This window comes from Podarcis liolepis, assembly GCF_965112155.1.
Source record: "Podarcis liolepis genome assembly, chromosome: 10".
Lineage (NCBI taxonomy): Eukaryota > Metazoa > Chordata > Lepidosauria > Squamata > Lacertidae > Podarcis > Podarcis liolepis.
Window position 1 is genome coordinate 17,819,265 of NC_139562.1, and position 14,716 is coordinate 17,833,980.

At 42.5% G+C, this 14,716-nt stretch overlaps 1 protein-coding gene across 3 annotated transcripts in view; it reads right to left on the reverse strand.

Moving 5' to 3' along the window:
- Positions 1-14,716, reverse strand: part of CECR2 (CECR2 histone acetyl-lysine reader) — a 118,370-nt gene that overhangs the window by 51,550 nt on the left and 52,104 nt on the right. For all 3 annotated transcript variants that reach the window (XR_014516227.1, XR_014516228.1, XM_083461694.1), the window contains exon 2: positions 2,786-2,880. Coding sequence is in view for 1 of the 3 variants with exons in the window: in XM_083461694.1 (XP_083317820.1) it covers positions 2,786-2,880 (95 nt within the window). In the remaining 2 variants the exon portion in view is untranslated. The remainder of the gene's footprint in view (positions 1-2,785; positions 2,881-14,716) is intronic.

Below are 14,716 nucleotides of genomic sequence, written 5' to 3' on the forward strand. Positions count from 1 at the left end.
TAAAAAGGATAAAACAATAAAATTATTGGTAAAAACAGTTACTCCTCCCTCTCTCTCATTCATAAAGTTTTTACAACTTTGGCCAAACCAAGCAGCCAGGATAGTGCCTGCTGAAATCTTTAATTGAGCCCTACTACTAGGCAAAGCAAGGAAAGTCACACATATCTGTGACATCGTATTGTCATATTAGTCTCCATGAGTATGGAGCTTTTCTGTTTGCATTAAACAGAAAAGAAGTTGAACAATAGTAGAACATTTTTAAACAGAGACAGGATAAGTAGGCATTTCACTTCTAACCACTAGGTACTGGACATATCTAAGGCACATGCTGCAGTAATCTTTTCAGACGCCTCAAAATGCTGCTGGAAGAAAAAGTTGTTTTAGATTATAAAATACAGTTGCCTTGTGGTGTACCCATTAAAAAGACTGTTTTAATCACCCTCACCCTCACACATACACATACACATACACTCTCTCTTTCTTTCTCTGTATAACAAAACAGGACAATTTTAAAGCCAAAATCGGAAGGCTCCCAATGCCATGTGGCACAGACTTGACACATGTTTTCGCTTCAAGACAAATAAGCAAATTAACCCAAAGTACATTTAAATTGTGCACCAGAATGGTTCTCAGCTAGGCCTCCATTTCTAAAATTACTTTAGAGTACATTATAATTAGCAGAAGTACTTTATAATCATGCTGCATACAGAAAACAATAGCCAAGCAGTTCCAGCCCAGTCAACGATTTTTACATGCTGTGCAAGAAAATATAAATAAATAATGAGGCACATGTTATAGATGTAAATTGCTATATAAAAATTAAATCATTCTCAGACGGGCAGACAGTATTTATGGCAGGGAAAGCAGACACAGTTAAGACACTGCCATGTTGATGAGAGCTCACACAGCCTTGGCTTAAAGTCTTTAGTGCAATCTTCTTGATTGAGCCCCCTTTATACTCCCAATTTCTGCCAGAAATTGCCATTCAAAGGGGAGTGTGACTTAGAATATAGAGCCCTGGTCCCACACATATGAGAATACAACAAATCCTTGAATGGAAATTGCTGAAAACTCAGGGGTTTGAATGTTCTGAATGAACTGTTATTTTCTTTTCCTAAACCCCATGACCAAGTAAAATGCCCATCATCACAGTTATTACCAATTCCATTTAGTGCTCAATTTCTGTCCCATGTTGCATAACAGGACATCGTAATGAAATGCATTCCATCTACCAGAAGCAGGTAGGCTATCAGCAAATGCACTAAGGGTCCTATACAATTACATTATTAAAGCCACAAGAAGAAGTGTCTGCTAGGCTTTCCTAGGAAGAACACAGGAGCATAAGGAATTGACTTATGCACTGAGTCAGATTATTAGCCCGTCTAGTTCAGTACTGTATACACTGACTGGCAATAGCTCTCTTTGGACCTTCCCAAACATAGCATCTCTGTATGCAGCAGCAGCCCATCCCATTTCGCCGCCCAAGGTGGCTTCACTTTGCCTCATGGGCGGGCCACCCTGTCTGTTCTGTATAACACTGCAAAATTTCACTGCATTCTAGAATAGTTAAAAGTAAGCATCTAATTTGAACATTTTATCATGTACACAAAGGCCATCAATGTACTATTATATTAAAAGAAAGGGGGGCATTTTACTTTTACTTTATTCATTTAACACATTTCTAAGGGACACGGGTGGCGCTGTGGGTTAAACCACTGAGCCTAGGGTTTGCCGATCAGAAGGTCGGCGGTTCGAATCCCCGCGACGGGGTGAGCTCCGGTTGCTCGGTCCCTGCTCCTGCCAACCTAGCAGTTCGAAAGCACGTCAAAGTGCAAGTAGATAAATAGGTACCACTCCGGAGGGAAGGTAAATGGCGTTTCTGTGCGCTGTTCTGGTTCACCAGAAGCGGCTTAGTCATGCTGGCCACATGACCCGGAAGCTGTACGCCGGCTCTCTCGGCCAATTAAGCGAGATGAGCGTTGCAACCCTAGAGTTGGCCACGCCTGGACCTAATGGTCAGGGGTCCCTTTACCTTTACTTAAAGTCTTTCTAAAAGGGAAGCAAAGTGAAAAAGAAAATCAGGAGTCACAAATCACAGATCAGTGTGAATGCTGTGCTCTCTGGACCACCAGTTGTCCTCAAGCATCAATTAGGTGGTGCATGCATGTCTACGAAATTGTGGTTGAAGACAGGAGATGGCATATGCTTTGCATTAAATATTCATATTGATTTTAATTGATTTTAAATGCTTCTTTTATTTCTTATATTGTGTTTTTTCATTGCACTGCAATTTGAATTCTGTGGAATCCACAAAAGGTAAAAATAATAATAAAGTTGTCCACTAAGACCCTCAGCAATTTTCAAATAGTCTGTGAAGAGGAAAGTTTGGGAGCTACTGCTTTAGATCATCCTAAGTGCCTATGTTTCACAACCTCTGTTTGTTTTAATGGAACTTGCACAGTGCTCCAGTAACAGCCCTTGGATTTTCTCATGCAGGTTTTTATGCAGGATCAAATGAGAGGTCCACATTTAACCAATCATACTAACAACATACAAATATTTGAGGTATAAATTATGAATCCAAATATGATAGATGGGCTATGAATAAAATAGTAATCCTACAGCCACTTTAGAACAGAAAGCTGTTAGAATTCATTTGACACTTATTCAGGACTCAGGTCTGGCATCTATCTCTTCAGCACTCCACAGAAGTTGTATCACACCTCAACTGGGTTAATTCTCTTTATTTCAAAAAACATTTAAACCATGGAATGAGACTACTCACGTAATGTCACTGCGCTGATAACAACCCTGAAGAAGACAGGCAATCAGATCACTGATGAACTCCACATCATCACTGTAAAGAGCTGCTTCAAGTTCCTAATGAGAGAAAGAACATTTAAAAACACTTCTCCAAAATCCTTTCCTTCTAGACTGGTGGTGGGAGCATTGACAACATGTGATCTTACCCACAGTGAACTCTAGCAGAACAAATATAATTTGCATTGTTATCATTTGTATGGTATTTCCAACATGCTAACTGCTTTATAATCTGTATTTCACTGTCCTGAAACAAATGGTATGAAGTTATTATTATTGATTTACACACAGAAACTGACACTATGCCCAAAGATAGCAAGAGTAAGGCAATTGTTGAGCTAGGAATGAAAAATGGCTTCCAGCTGAGTCTAAAATAACATGTGCAACATACTTTGGCAACAACTTCCCCCCCGACAGCTAACACTGGGGTGGGGTGATTAATAATTTGCATTATTATATAGGCATGCCTATATCTGTTTCCCTTTCCTGATCTTTAGCTGTCTAAATTCACTGCAAGACAAACAAACAAAAAACACCTGTAAGCAAAGGTTAAACAACTCAAAACTTCATGGCCATCACTCCTGACACACCAGGCAGGGCACATCCTTGATGTAATCAACAAAGGTTCTTTTTTTGGGGGGGGGGGATCACGCCTACCATGTGGCACTGTGGGCTGCAAAAAAGGCTCATTCTGCAGCTAGCACAGCATCCTCTGGTAGCCAGCTGATTGAGTTATTTTGGATGTTCCAGAGATTACACTCCCAGTGTGACCAACTGGATATGCATTTTGAGGGTAAAGTGTTGGGATAATCTCCCTGGCAGTATCCCAACATAAAGTTGCTCAGTTTTGAAGTGATCATGTCTCTGTACTTGTCGCAGCTCCAGCTGAAGTATCCACTGCCAATCTTGAAGATGTTCTGTGGGATCAGTTTCACCTTATACAATCAGCTGATGTGGACAACATGGTGACAGTAGTGCATCCGGCTATGTGCCCCCTGACCTCTATCCCTCCTGGCTTTTTAAATCTAGCAGAGCAGGGCTGACTGGTTGTGGCCAGAGTGCAAAAATAGCTTTGGGGGGTAGGTGATGGAAAGAACCATGGTAGTACAAGCATTATTGGAGGATACAGATTGTTTAGATCCATTCCAATCTAGGTTCAGGCCTTGGAATTGGAACTGAGGTGGCCCTTGTTGCCCTGATGGATGAACTCCGCAGAGTGCAGGACATGGGAAGTGCAACCTTGCTCTTGCTTATTGAACTTGTTGGCTTTTGATAGCATCAACTATGGTATCCTCCTGAATCAGCTTTGGGAAATGGGAATTGGGGCACTCCTAGTAGAGCAGCAAATAAAACTTGATGAATGTAGCACTAAGCACATTATACAGTCTCATGGGGATCTCATTTTTAAAAAGCACAAGTTTCTAGTCCATTGTAAAGTCTGTAAAAATGTTCTTGAAACTGCATGGACTGAAGCCTAAGAGGAGCCCTCTGCTTCTACGAATGATAAATTAGCACATGCTAGTTTACTGTTAATCTTCATTGCATGATATTAGGTATGCACATTAAATATGGCACAGGGTACAACCTGGTCCATTTCATTATGCTCTTATTTCCTGGTGCATTTTGGGCAGCCACAAAGTATTGGGATAAATCCAAATAAGCATAAATGGTTATGGGTCTGTGAGTAGGTCTTTCCAGATACAATTCAAAGAGTTAGCATACACAGTACACAAATAACAAAAACCTTTTCATGTTTCATTAATACAGTGCTACCTCTGGTTTCGAACGGGATCTGTTCCAGAGGCCCATTCACAACATGAAAAGAACGCAACCCGCAGCGGCGCATTTGCATGGGTTGCGATTTGGCGCTTCTGTGCATGCGCGAGCGGTGAAACCCAGAAGTAACCCTTTCTGGTACTTCTGGGTCGCCACGGGACGTAACCTGAAAGAACGTAACATGAAGCAAACGTAACATGAGGTATGACTGTACTCTTAAAATTTATTTATTTATTTTATTTATAGTCTTCCTTTCCTCCAGGGAGCTCAAAGCACTATACTATTTTTAATATATGGATCTTTGTTATTTGGTTATTGTGCCTATTAGTTCTTTGAATATGCCCATTTCTTTTTCCTATCAAGTCAAACAGCTTTTTGAACGTGGAAAACAATGTTTGGGTTAAAGAACAATTTGGAGTAGTATGTATGGGTGTGAGCGCTCTTCTATTACATATCCAAAGAATCAAACTTACAGTTTCTGCTGTACATAACTCACATACACTCTTAATATGGGAAATGAGATAATATCTTTGTTGGATTAATTTATATTGATAAAAGCATATGTTGAAGAAATGAGTTTTTAGGAAAATATAATATTTAAACTTTCAAGCCCTAATGATGAAGGCCAATGTGGGACAGTAGCTAGCATGAGTGTTTAAAGCAGATGATAAAACCACTTATAGCAACCATTAATTTTCAGAGATTTGCTGGCAAATGAAGAAAGGAGCAGGATTCTCACTAGCTCTACTGCACAGTGCAGAGTCTTGAGATAGGGCAGTAAGTGACTCTCCCTCCACATCCCCCTCAGTCCTTTGTTTTTCTCTTTTCTCCTTGAGCATTGAGCTGTGAGCACAGAAATCTGAACCTTGCCAAAATGCATTGGGGACAGAGCAAAAAGGAAACGGAGGAGGCAGCAAATCAGCACAGTGTGTGTACTGGACCGGTGGGAGGAGGTACAAAATGGAGACACACAGTTCCTCCTCCACCCCCTCTATACAGTCACAGAACACTGGACAGGAGAGAAAAGCCATATTCTCCCCCTCTCCAGCTGGCGTCACAGCTCATTAGGGAAAAGCCTGTTTAACATCTCTCCCTCCCCCCTCACGACTAAATCCCTTGGAGTCCTGCAATGGTCTTTGGGAAAACACACTCTGCATACAGCATGGATATCCACCTCACCAAGCAGCAGCAGCCGCCTGGAGAAGGGCAAGGATGGAGATAGCAAGAAGGTAGATACAGACCCCAAGGCACTAGGGTTGAGGAATCATGTAGAGTTCTGTTTTAGAAAACTTGCATTTTCTATAAGGCAAATATTCCCCTTGTTTAGACACCACCCAAAAGGAATCCCAATTAGATATAAATAAACAGTTCAATAGTTGGCTTTAAATACTTAAGATCATCTGCTACACAATCAAGAAAACTTAAAAGACAATCAAAGCAGACTGGATACATATGTTTGATCTAGAAAAGAAGAAGTTTGAAGGGTATTATTATTGAATTTCAAATATTTCTATCTGCACCATCATTTACTGTGTGGGGAAAAATTAAAAGGAAGGTAAAGTTATTTTCCTCAATTTTTACAAGGTTAAGATATAAAAAGGGGGAAATTACAATTGAAAACAAATCTTAAGTGTACAGTGGACCCTCTAGTTACGTACCGCTCTGGACACGTAACTTTTGGGTTACGAACACGGCAAACCCAGAAGTGTATACTTCCGGGTTTCATCACGTGCACATGCGCAAAAGCGCTCTGTGCACCCCGTGCATGCGCAGAAGCAGCACCTCTGCCTACGGACTTGTTGGGTTGCGGGCGGACCCCCCAGAATGAATTTAATTCGTATCTGGATGGTCCACTGTACACTGCAATGTCCTTAGGATTTAAATATTTATTGAAATAACAAAAATTCTTATTTAAATAGAATATAATCAGTAATTCCTTCATATTTTGAATCAAGACAGTGTATCATACTATAGTTAACATTTTAAAAATCTATTCACTAGTTTCAAATCCTTCACTGAAAAAAGATGCCAAAATTTGTTTTCTGCACATAAATACCTCTCTTAACATTTTCATAACTAGTCCTCTTATTCTAGTACCACATAAAACTATGCTTCTAATTCTGAGTGATTTCTGTATTTCACCCAGAGTCTCTTATAACAGGTCAACTTTTATATTAGAATACTATGCCATATGTTTTGTTTCTATTCCTTGATAATCAAAGTTTCTTTCAATACTGGGGCACTAACAAATGGGCTATAGTCAATATCTTCCCCTCATTTTTAGAGCTGGCCTCAGAGGCTGTGTTGAGGACTCCCCGACTGCTGGCTCTGGGGGACTTCAAAATCTATGCCGAGGCAACTGGCTCTGAGGTGGCTCAAGACTGGATTCTTTTGATGGGGTTACACTCTCTCTAAAGGAGCAGGTACGTAACTTGGGGGTACTCCTGGATTCTCGACTGTTGTTTTGAGGCTCAGATGGCCTCAGAAGCCCGGAGTGTCTTCCATCAGCTTTAGCTGGTGGTCCAATGACACCCCTATATGGGCAGGGATAGCCTAACTTCTGTTGACTAACTTCTGGTAATCTCTAGGTTTAATTTCTGCAATGCGCTATACATAGGGCTGCCTCTGAAGATGGTTTGGAAACTTCAGTTGGTGTAGAATTCAGTGGCCCGGCTGCTCACTGGGGCAAGATGGTTTGAGTATATAATGCCAATTCTGACCCAATTGTACTGGCTGCCAATTAGTTTCCAGGCTCAATTCAAAGTGATGGTTTTGACCTATAAAACTTTAAACTGTTCAGGACTGCAGTACTTTTAGGACTGCCTCTCTCCATATGAACTGATCCATACACTGTGATAATCATCTGAGGCCTTTGTTTTTGTGCCTCTTCCATGAGAGGTCTGGAGGGTGGCAACATAAGAACAAGCCACTTCTGCAGTGGGTCTCTGTGGAATGCTCTCCCCAGGAAGCAGAGGTGCCAAGCCTAGGGGGCACTGCAGGGCATCACAACTATGATGTAGTGAACTGAGCAGAACAGAACTTCCCTGAAATTTGAAATATCAAAGTCTACCCTTGCAGGGAGGCTCAGCTGGAACCTTCATTACATATCTTTAGGTAGCATGCAAAAATATTTTTCTATAACCAGACCTTTGGCTGATTAACAGCCTATGACCTTTTAAATGTGTTTGTGTGAGGGCGTTTACTGGTTTGTTTTTGTTTTATTATGTACTTTGTGTTGTCATTTTGCATTTTTATTTTGTGAACCACGCTGTGATCTTCAGATGAAGGGATGTATACAAATTTAATATTAACAATAAAGCAATAAGAAAGCTAGTAGAGTCATCACATACAGAATTCTGCTTCATGGGATAGATGCCACAACTACATTGGTACAAAGCCATTTGTGGCATAAAAAGTCAGATGTATTTACCATCCCTGGAACCAGGGACTGTCCCAGTAATGAGGCCCACATGCTGCTCATGTACTGAGGGAGCCACTGAACTCACAATCACAAGGATACACACTCAACATACCCGGTTTCAATGTGTTCACCAAACAAAATGTTGCTAGAGTGCCTCTACTTCATCAACCCCACCCAGCAACAACCTTTGCTACTGGCATCCCTGCAAGATAGGGGTTCAAATACCCTCTTGCTGATCACCACCAGCAGTGGCGTAGCGTGGGTTGTCAGCACCCGGGGCAAGGCAAGTAATTTGCACCCCCAACCAGTGGATTTACGCCCCCTAACCCGTGGATTTGCGCCCCCTAACCCTAACCCCCAGATGTTGCACCCGGTTCGGCCGGCCCCCACGCTACACCACTGACACAAAGGGAAGGAAAGAGAAGACACACAGAACTGTACCCACATAGCTCTTTGGGCAGGACATCTGCAGAGTGTACAGCACTGCTGAGGACAAGTTCAAAACCTTTCCGTAGAAGAAAATACTCTTTTGGCAAGCAGCCAAAGAAAGGCAACATGGGAAGCCACAAGTCCTCCTTGACAGCAGCAGGTTAGAATTATAACTCCATAGGGTGTGGGGGTTAGGAAATAGGTGGTGGGAGTTTTGAGCTCCCCATTCACCTTTGGGGGGCCTGGCAATACAGGTTCCAAGGAGAAATATCCTAACTATTAAAACACAGCACTAGAAAAGAAGCAGACACATCATGTGGCATTTATCTTCTCCCAGTCAAGGCTCAGTCATAGACGCCAGGAGCATATCAAAGCAGTTCCACCAGTGTATATGTTGTGCCAGCAGTATGTCTCAGGTTTCGCCAGCAGCTTCTGACAGATTCTAAAGTACCTCAGCCGGGGAACTTAAGTATAGGGTTGTGCCCTAAGGGAGTGATTTTATTTATTTAAAATGTTCGTAACTTGTCTTTTAGGGCAAATGCCCTCACAAGTCAGCTTCCATAAGAAATTGAAATATAATTATAAACAAAAACAAAGATCACCATAAAAATATACAGCCATTAAAATCAACCACAGCTATAAAAATAACAGTATCAACCAGAATATAATTTAAAACCAGCTAAGCCATAAAACTATTGAAATCCCATTTAAACACCAAGACCATACAAATGCTAGTAAATCATCATCATCATCATCAAAAGAATCACAGTCTTGTTTAAAAACAACAACAACCTGAAACAAAGAAATATTTACAGCCTGCCTGAAGGCCTGCAAAGAAGGAGCCATCTATGTCCCATTTGGGATCCACTATTTAACATACAATCTCTTTCATGCCTGCCAACCTAACTGATCTCACTGGCAGAACTCCAGGAAGGGCCTGCAAAACTGATCACAAAACATGAGCAGGCAGCTACAGGTGAAGGTGGTCCTTCAAATAACCTTGCCCTGCACTATTTAAGAGTCAGTACCAGCAGCTTTCAATTTGGACTGGAAATGCACCAGCAATCAGTATGACTCTTACCATGACCACCTCACCTCCAACGAAACTGGGTGGCTTTAATCTGTACCAGTTGAAGCCTTTGGATCATCTTTTTGAGCAGGTCCATGTAGAAGAAGAAGAAGAGTTTGGATTTGATATCCCGCCTTTCACTCCCTTTAAGGAGTCTCAAAGCGGCTAACATTCTCCTTTCCTTTCCTCCCCCACAACAAACACTCTGTGGGGTGAGTGGGGCTGAGAGACTTCAAAGAAGTGTGACTGGCCCAAGGTCACCCAGCAGCTGCATGTGGAGGAGCGGAGACACAAACCCGGTTCACCAGATTACAAGTCCACTGCTCTTAACCACACTACACCACACTTTACTTATTTACTGAAAGCATTTTTATCCCAATCCTCAGCCAAGAAAGGGCCTTATAAATGTCAATATTAAGGCATTACAGAAGTCTATCAGGGGCTTCACTACTGCATGGATAACCAAGAAAGGATTATAGCTGGTGTGGCAGTCTAAACTGCCCCTGCCTCTGCCATCCTGAACCTTGCACTTCCACAGATAGCACTGAGCACTTCCGGCGGGAAGGTAAACAGTGTTTCCGTGCGCTGCTCTGGTTTGCCAGAAGCGGCTTAGTCATGCTGGCCACATGACCTGGAAGCTGTACGCCGGCTCCTTCTGCCAATAAAGCGAGATGAGCGCCGCAACCCCAGAGTCGGTCACGACTGGACCTAATGATCAGGGGTCCCTTTACCTTTACCTTATATCACCTTCACTTATGGTTTCATGTAGATGTTAAACAACTTATTAAACAATCTTGCAGTGGGTCAGCCTTATTTATTTAGAGCCAGCGTGGTGTAGTGGTTAAGAGTGGTTAAGACTCGTAATCTGGTGAACCTGGTTTGCGTCCCCGCTCCTCCACATGCAGCTGCTGGGTGACCTTGGGCCAGTCACACTTCTTTGAAGTCTCTCAGCCCCACTCACCTCACAGAGTGTTTGTTGTGGGGGAGGAAGGGAAAGGAGATTGTTAGCCGCTTTGAGACTCCTTTGGGTAGCAATAAAGCGGGATATCAAATCCAAACTCTTCCTCTTCCTCTTCTTCTCCTTCTTTCTCTTTCGTGTCTTCTGGCATTAAGCAATTCCAGTCCCTTGTATAAACCAACCCCCCCCCCCCCAGTTTGTAGTGTGATCTCCAATTCCACCTGTCTTTCTTCTCTTGCATTTTTTTTCCAAAACCACTAGGATCTGTGTGTCATTCCCCTGTCACAGTTGCAGTTAAAGAAACTCTTCCCTAATTTCCCATCATCTTCACTTCTGTGAAGCCCTGTAGGCAATTGAACAGCAAAAGGGCTGTATATTGCCGACTTTCAATTAGATGCTCAAGTGCTTTATGGCTTCCTGAATTGAAAACCCTTCCACTGGAACCTCCACCACCAATTCTGTATTTGAACTGCCTCTACAGTAAAGACAAAAGACTATACGTAGTTAGGAGTCAAAACACACACACCCCTTCTCCCAAGCAATAGAAACCAAATCGACAGCTCTCTTCACAGACATGGCTTCTTGGCACTTCAATCATTAGGAATAGGAACGATTAACTCTGAAGGAGTCAGGCATTGTCCCCTTTGCTGCCACTTTCTCAAAGAAAAGGGAGAAGAGCTTTAGTAACACTTAACAATTTTCAATAGGACCAAATGATGATCCTTTGTACCCTTCCTGGATTCCTTATCACTTCAGCCAAGAGCTAAATATGAGTAAGGGAAGAAGAAGTCTGCTTCTCTTTGGGTTTGCTCTTAATGATACTGCTATTTCCAGACTTCACAGGTTTGGTCCCTCCCCCAACCTTTTTATAACTACATATGGGAGGCTGTTTGGAAAGCATTAGAACAAGGGGATAATGTTACAATGGTGGCTTAGCAGAGGTGTGAAGTGATAGCTTTGTTACAAAGCAGAGGGTTATAAACTGAAAGCCACAAAGTAATTGTAGCATTTCTTTCACATTGGCCAGGCAATTCCAACAGTAACAGCAAACAACTGTTTCTGGCAAAAGAAAGGGGAAAAGTGAATATTGCCCTCTGTCATTAGGGATGGAAGGAATGGAAGGTTTGTGCTTATACCCTTTTCCCAGCATGGTTGTCTCAATTTAATTGGGTACTGCAACTTTTAAAACAACAATCTTAACACTGCAACAGATGAAACAAGGCCTTGCCTATGTAAGCTAATGCTACATTAAATCTACTGATCTTTAAGATGCATGGGACAGTTTGCTCTTTTAACCCTAATACTACAGGCAACTTATGACCATTTAAAAAAGCCCTCAAGGGTTTTGTTCTTTAACACAGAGCTGCCTGAGGACCACTAAAAAGGTATCAGTTCAGTATCTACTATGACACTACCACAGGCAAGTCACAGTTTCTCAAAGGAGGCCATGTTTCAGGCTCACATGCTCCCTCCTCTCATCACGATTCCTTCTCCACGTACCCAATTTCTTCCCTCATTTTATTGGTTTGCAGTAACTAAGGCTTATTGTTATGTCTGAACGGTCAAACCATGGTTACTTAACTAAGTGTTAACTAAGAGGTGAGAGTGTTTGACTAGGGCTGAGGAGAACTGGGTTCCAATCCCTGCTTAGCCATGAAACTCACTGAGTAATCTTGAGGCAGTCACAATCTCTCAGCCCAACCTACTTCACAGGGTTGCAGTGAGAATAAAGTGGGAGGTGGATAACTATGCATGTGAGCTTTATGGAGCAAACAAACATATAAATAAATAACAGAACTGGAATCCATGGTTTCATATCCAATGATATTTTTTATTTCACCTAAAATTTAATTTCACCTAAAATTTAATTTCACCTAAAGTTTTCTTCATACCTGATCAGAATTTATTAAATATGTTGGTTCTGGTTTCCACTAGATTTCCGGTTCTGATTTGAAAACTAAGTATGGTTTGTGGTAACCATAGTTTTTGTAATTTAAATTGAACAAAAACCAAACAAACCTATAGTTACAGTGAGAAGACACCTGCCATCGGCTCAAGCCTCTGTCAGTATTTACATGAAGCTTCCCTGGCAACCAAGACCAGGCTGGAGGGCATGCCTCCCCACTCAATGTATACAGAAAAACAGAAACAGAAAAAGCTCTACAGTGTGTTGTGCTTTCAGCTGGAACACAGTCAGGCAAGGAAGAAGGTGACTTTTTCTGCCTCAGTTAAAGATAACCCAAGTGCTGCAAGGCTAAGTAGGAGATCCTAACATCAATTCAACATCAATTCCCAGGGAGCCAAAGGGAAGGTTGCTGGAGGGAGGAAAGAAGCAGAAGTACTGCCTGTGTTAACTATGTACAGGGGGCAGCCTATGAGAAGGAAGGGAGGGGCATGGAAGAAGAAGAAGAAGAAGAAGAAGAAGAAGAAGAAGAAGAAGAAGAAGAAGAGGAGGAGGAGGAGTTTGGATTTGATATCCCGCCTTTCACTCCCCTTCAGGAGTCTCAAAGCGGCTAACATTCTCCTTTCCCTTCCTCCCCCACAACAAACACTCTGTGAGGTGAGTGGGGCTGAGAGACTTCACAGAAGTGTGACTGGCCCAAGGTCACCCAGCAGCTGCATGTGGAGGAGCGGAGACACGAACCCAGTTTCCCAGATTACGTGACTACCGCTCTTAACCACTACACCACACTGGTGTAGAAAAGGAGAGGCCATAGGAGGGTCTGATGAGCCAGGCTCCTGAGTTCTGAGAACAAAGGATTCCCCAGGTCTACTCTATAGCAAGAATGGCCTGACATTCTGAGAAACATCAAGGGGGAGGGGGCTGTTTGAGACTGAACACCATACCAATGCAAAGTGTATCAGTTACTATTACCAGGGAGGTGGGACAGCGCAAACCCAGGGAGCCAAAGGCTCAAACCTCAAATTTGGCTAATAGATCTAAACTGAACCACAGCGTGCTGAATGTCACTCCCTCAATTGCTGGATGTTGTTATCCAAGACATGAAGTCTGAAGATAACTAGATTGGCGTGCGTGCGTGCGTGCGCGCACACACACACACACAAACACAATATCAGTATAGAGATTCCAACAGACATACAGAACCTAAAGAAAGGAGACTGCATCCCCTACTTCATTAATGATGAAAAATGTTCCCAGACACTAGTTTCCCAAGAACTAAAGATATAATATGGTAAGCACTACACTGCATTTAGAAGCAGAACTCTTGCACTAAGATAGCCCAAATTCTGCAACCTCTATAAAATATTCAAATCAATCACATGTCTGCATGGTTAATTCTGCTTTTGTTAAGCAGCAGGGAGGCATAAAAAGCTATGCAGGTCACTTTGGCTGTCTGGGCACTGTACAACTCCACTGGTACCTCTGAATACCCAGCAGTCAGTCTGACACAGCAGGACAGGAAGTAAGCTGGCTGCTTCTTTAATGGCTGACACTCATGAGTAGGCAGGCCAGGGCAGGTGGAAGCAACCATGGAGGTGCAAGAAGCAGACTGGAAGTTAGGTCGAACTTGGACAGAAGGTCCAGGGCTCACTGCTTCCACTCCTCCATGTGTTGTGAGTGCTACATACGTACCTAGCATCTGGGGCTCAGCTACTCAAGGGAACCAAACAGCAGCTCAAACTGTGAAGGCAGCTGCTGAAGAGCAGAACAGCTACCCCATGACTCCCTACTCTCCTCTGGTAACACCACTGTGCTGAGAAGAAAGCAGCAGTGGATTTTCAGATTTCAGAAGCCTTCCCACCAGCATTGTGCCATGTACAATGCATTGCACCATGCCTGTACTGACTGCCTTACTTGTCACCAGGGCAATAGAGCAGCAACAAAATTTGTAGACTTCATTAGTATTTATGTATTTTCCCACACTTTATCTAATAATATCAGAGCTGTATACACTGTGTCCCCATTCTTTATCCTCATAGCAGACCTGTGAGATTTAGCAAGTTGTCTGCAATCACACTGAAATGTACCTGATGAGAAATCAAGCATGCGAGTTCCATGTTGAACCAACCCACGAGCTATATTTTGCTCACACCTACCATGCACCATGGACAATCCCATCTACTATTCTCAAGCTATTCCTGTGACATGAATAGAGGGGGGGAATGTTTAAGCTACTCAACAAATGACAGGTGATCAAGCTGTCAGCAGAACAACATCTATAGAAAAGGAAAGAAATGTACCACAAGGAACATGGGCTTTGAAGAGTGACCCTCAGGAAAG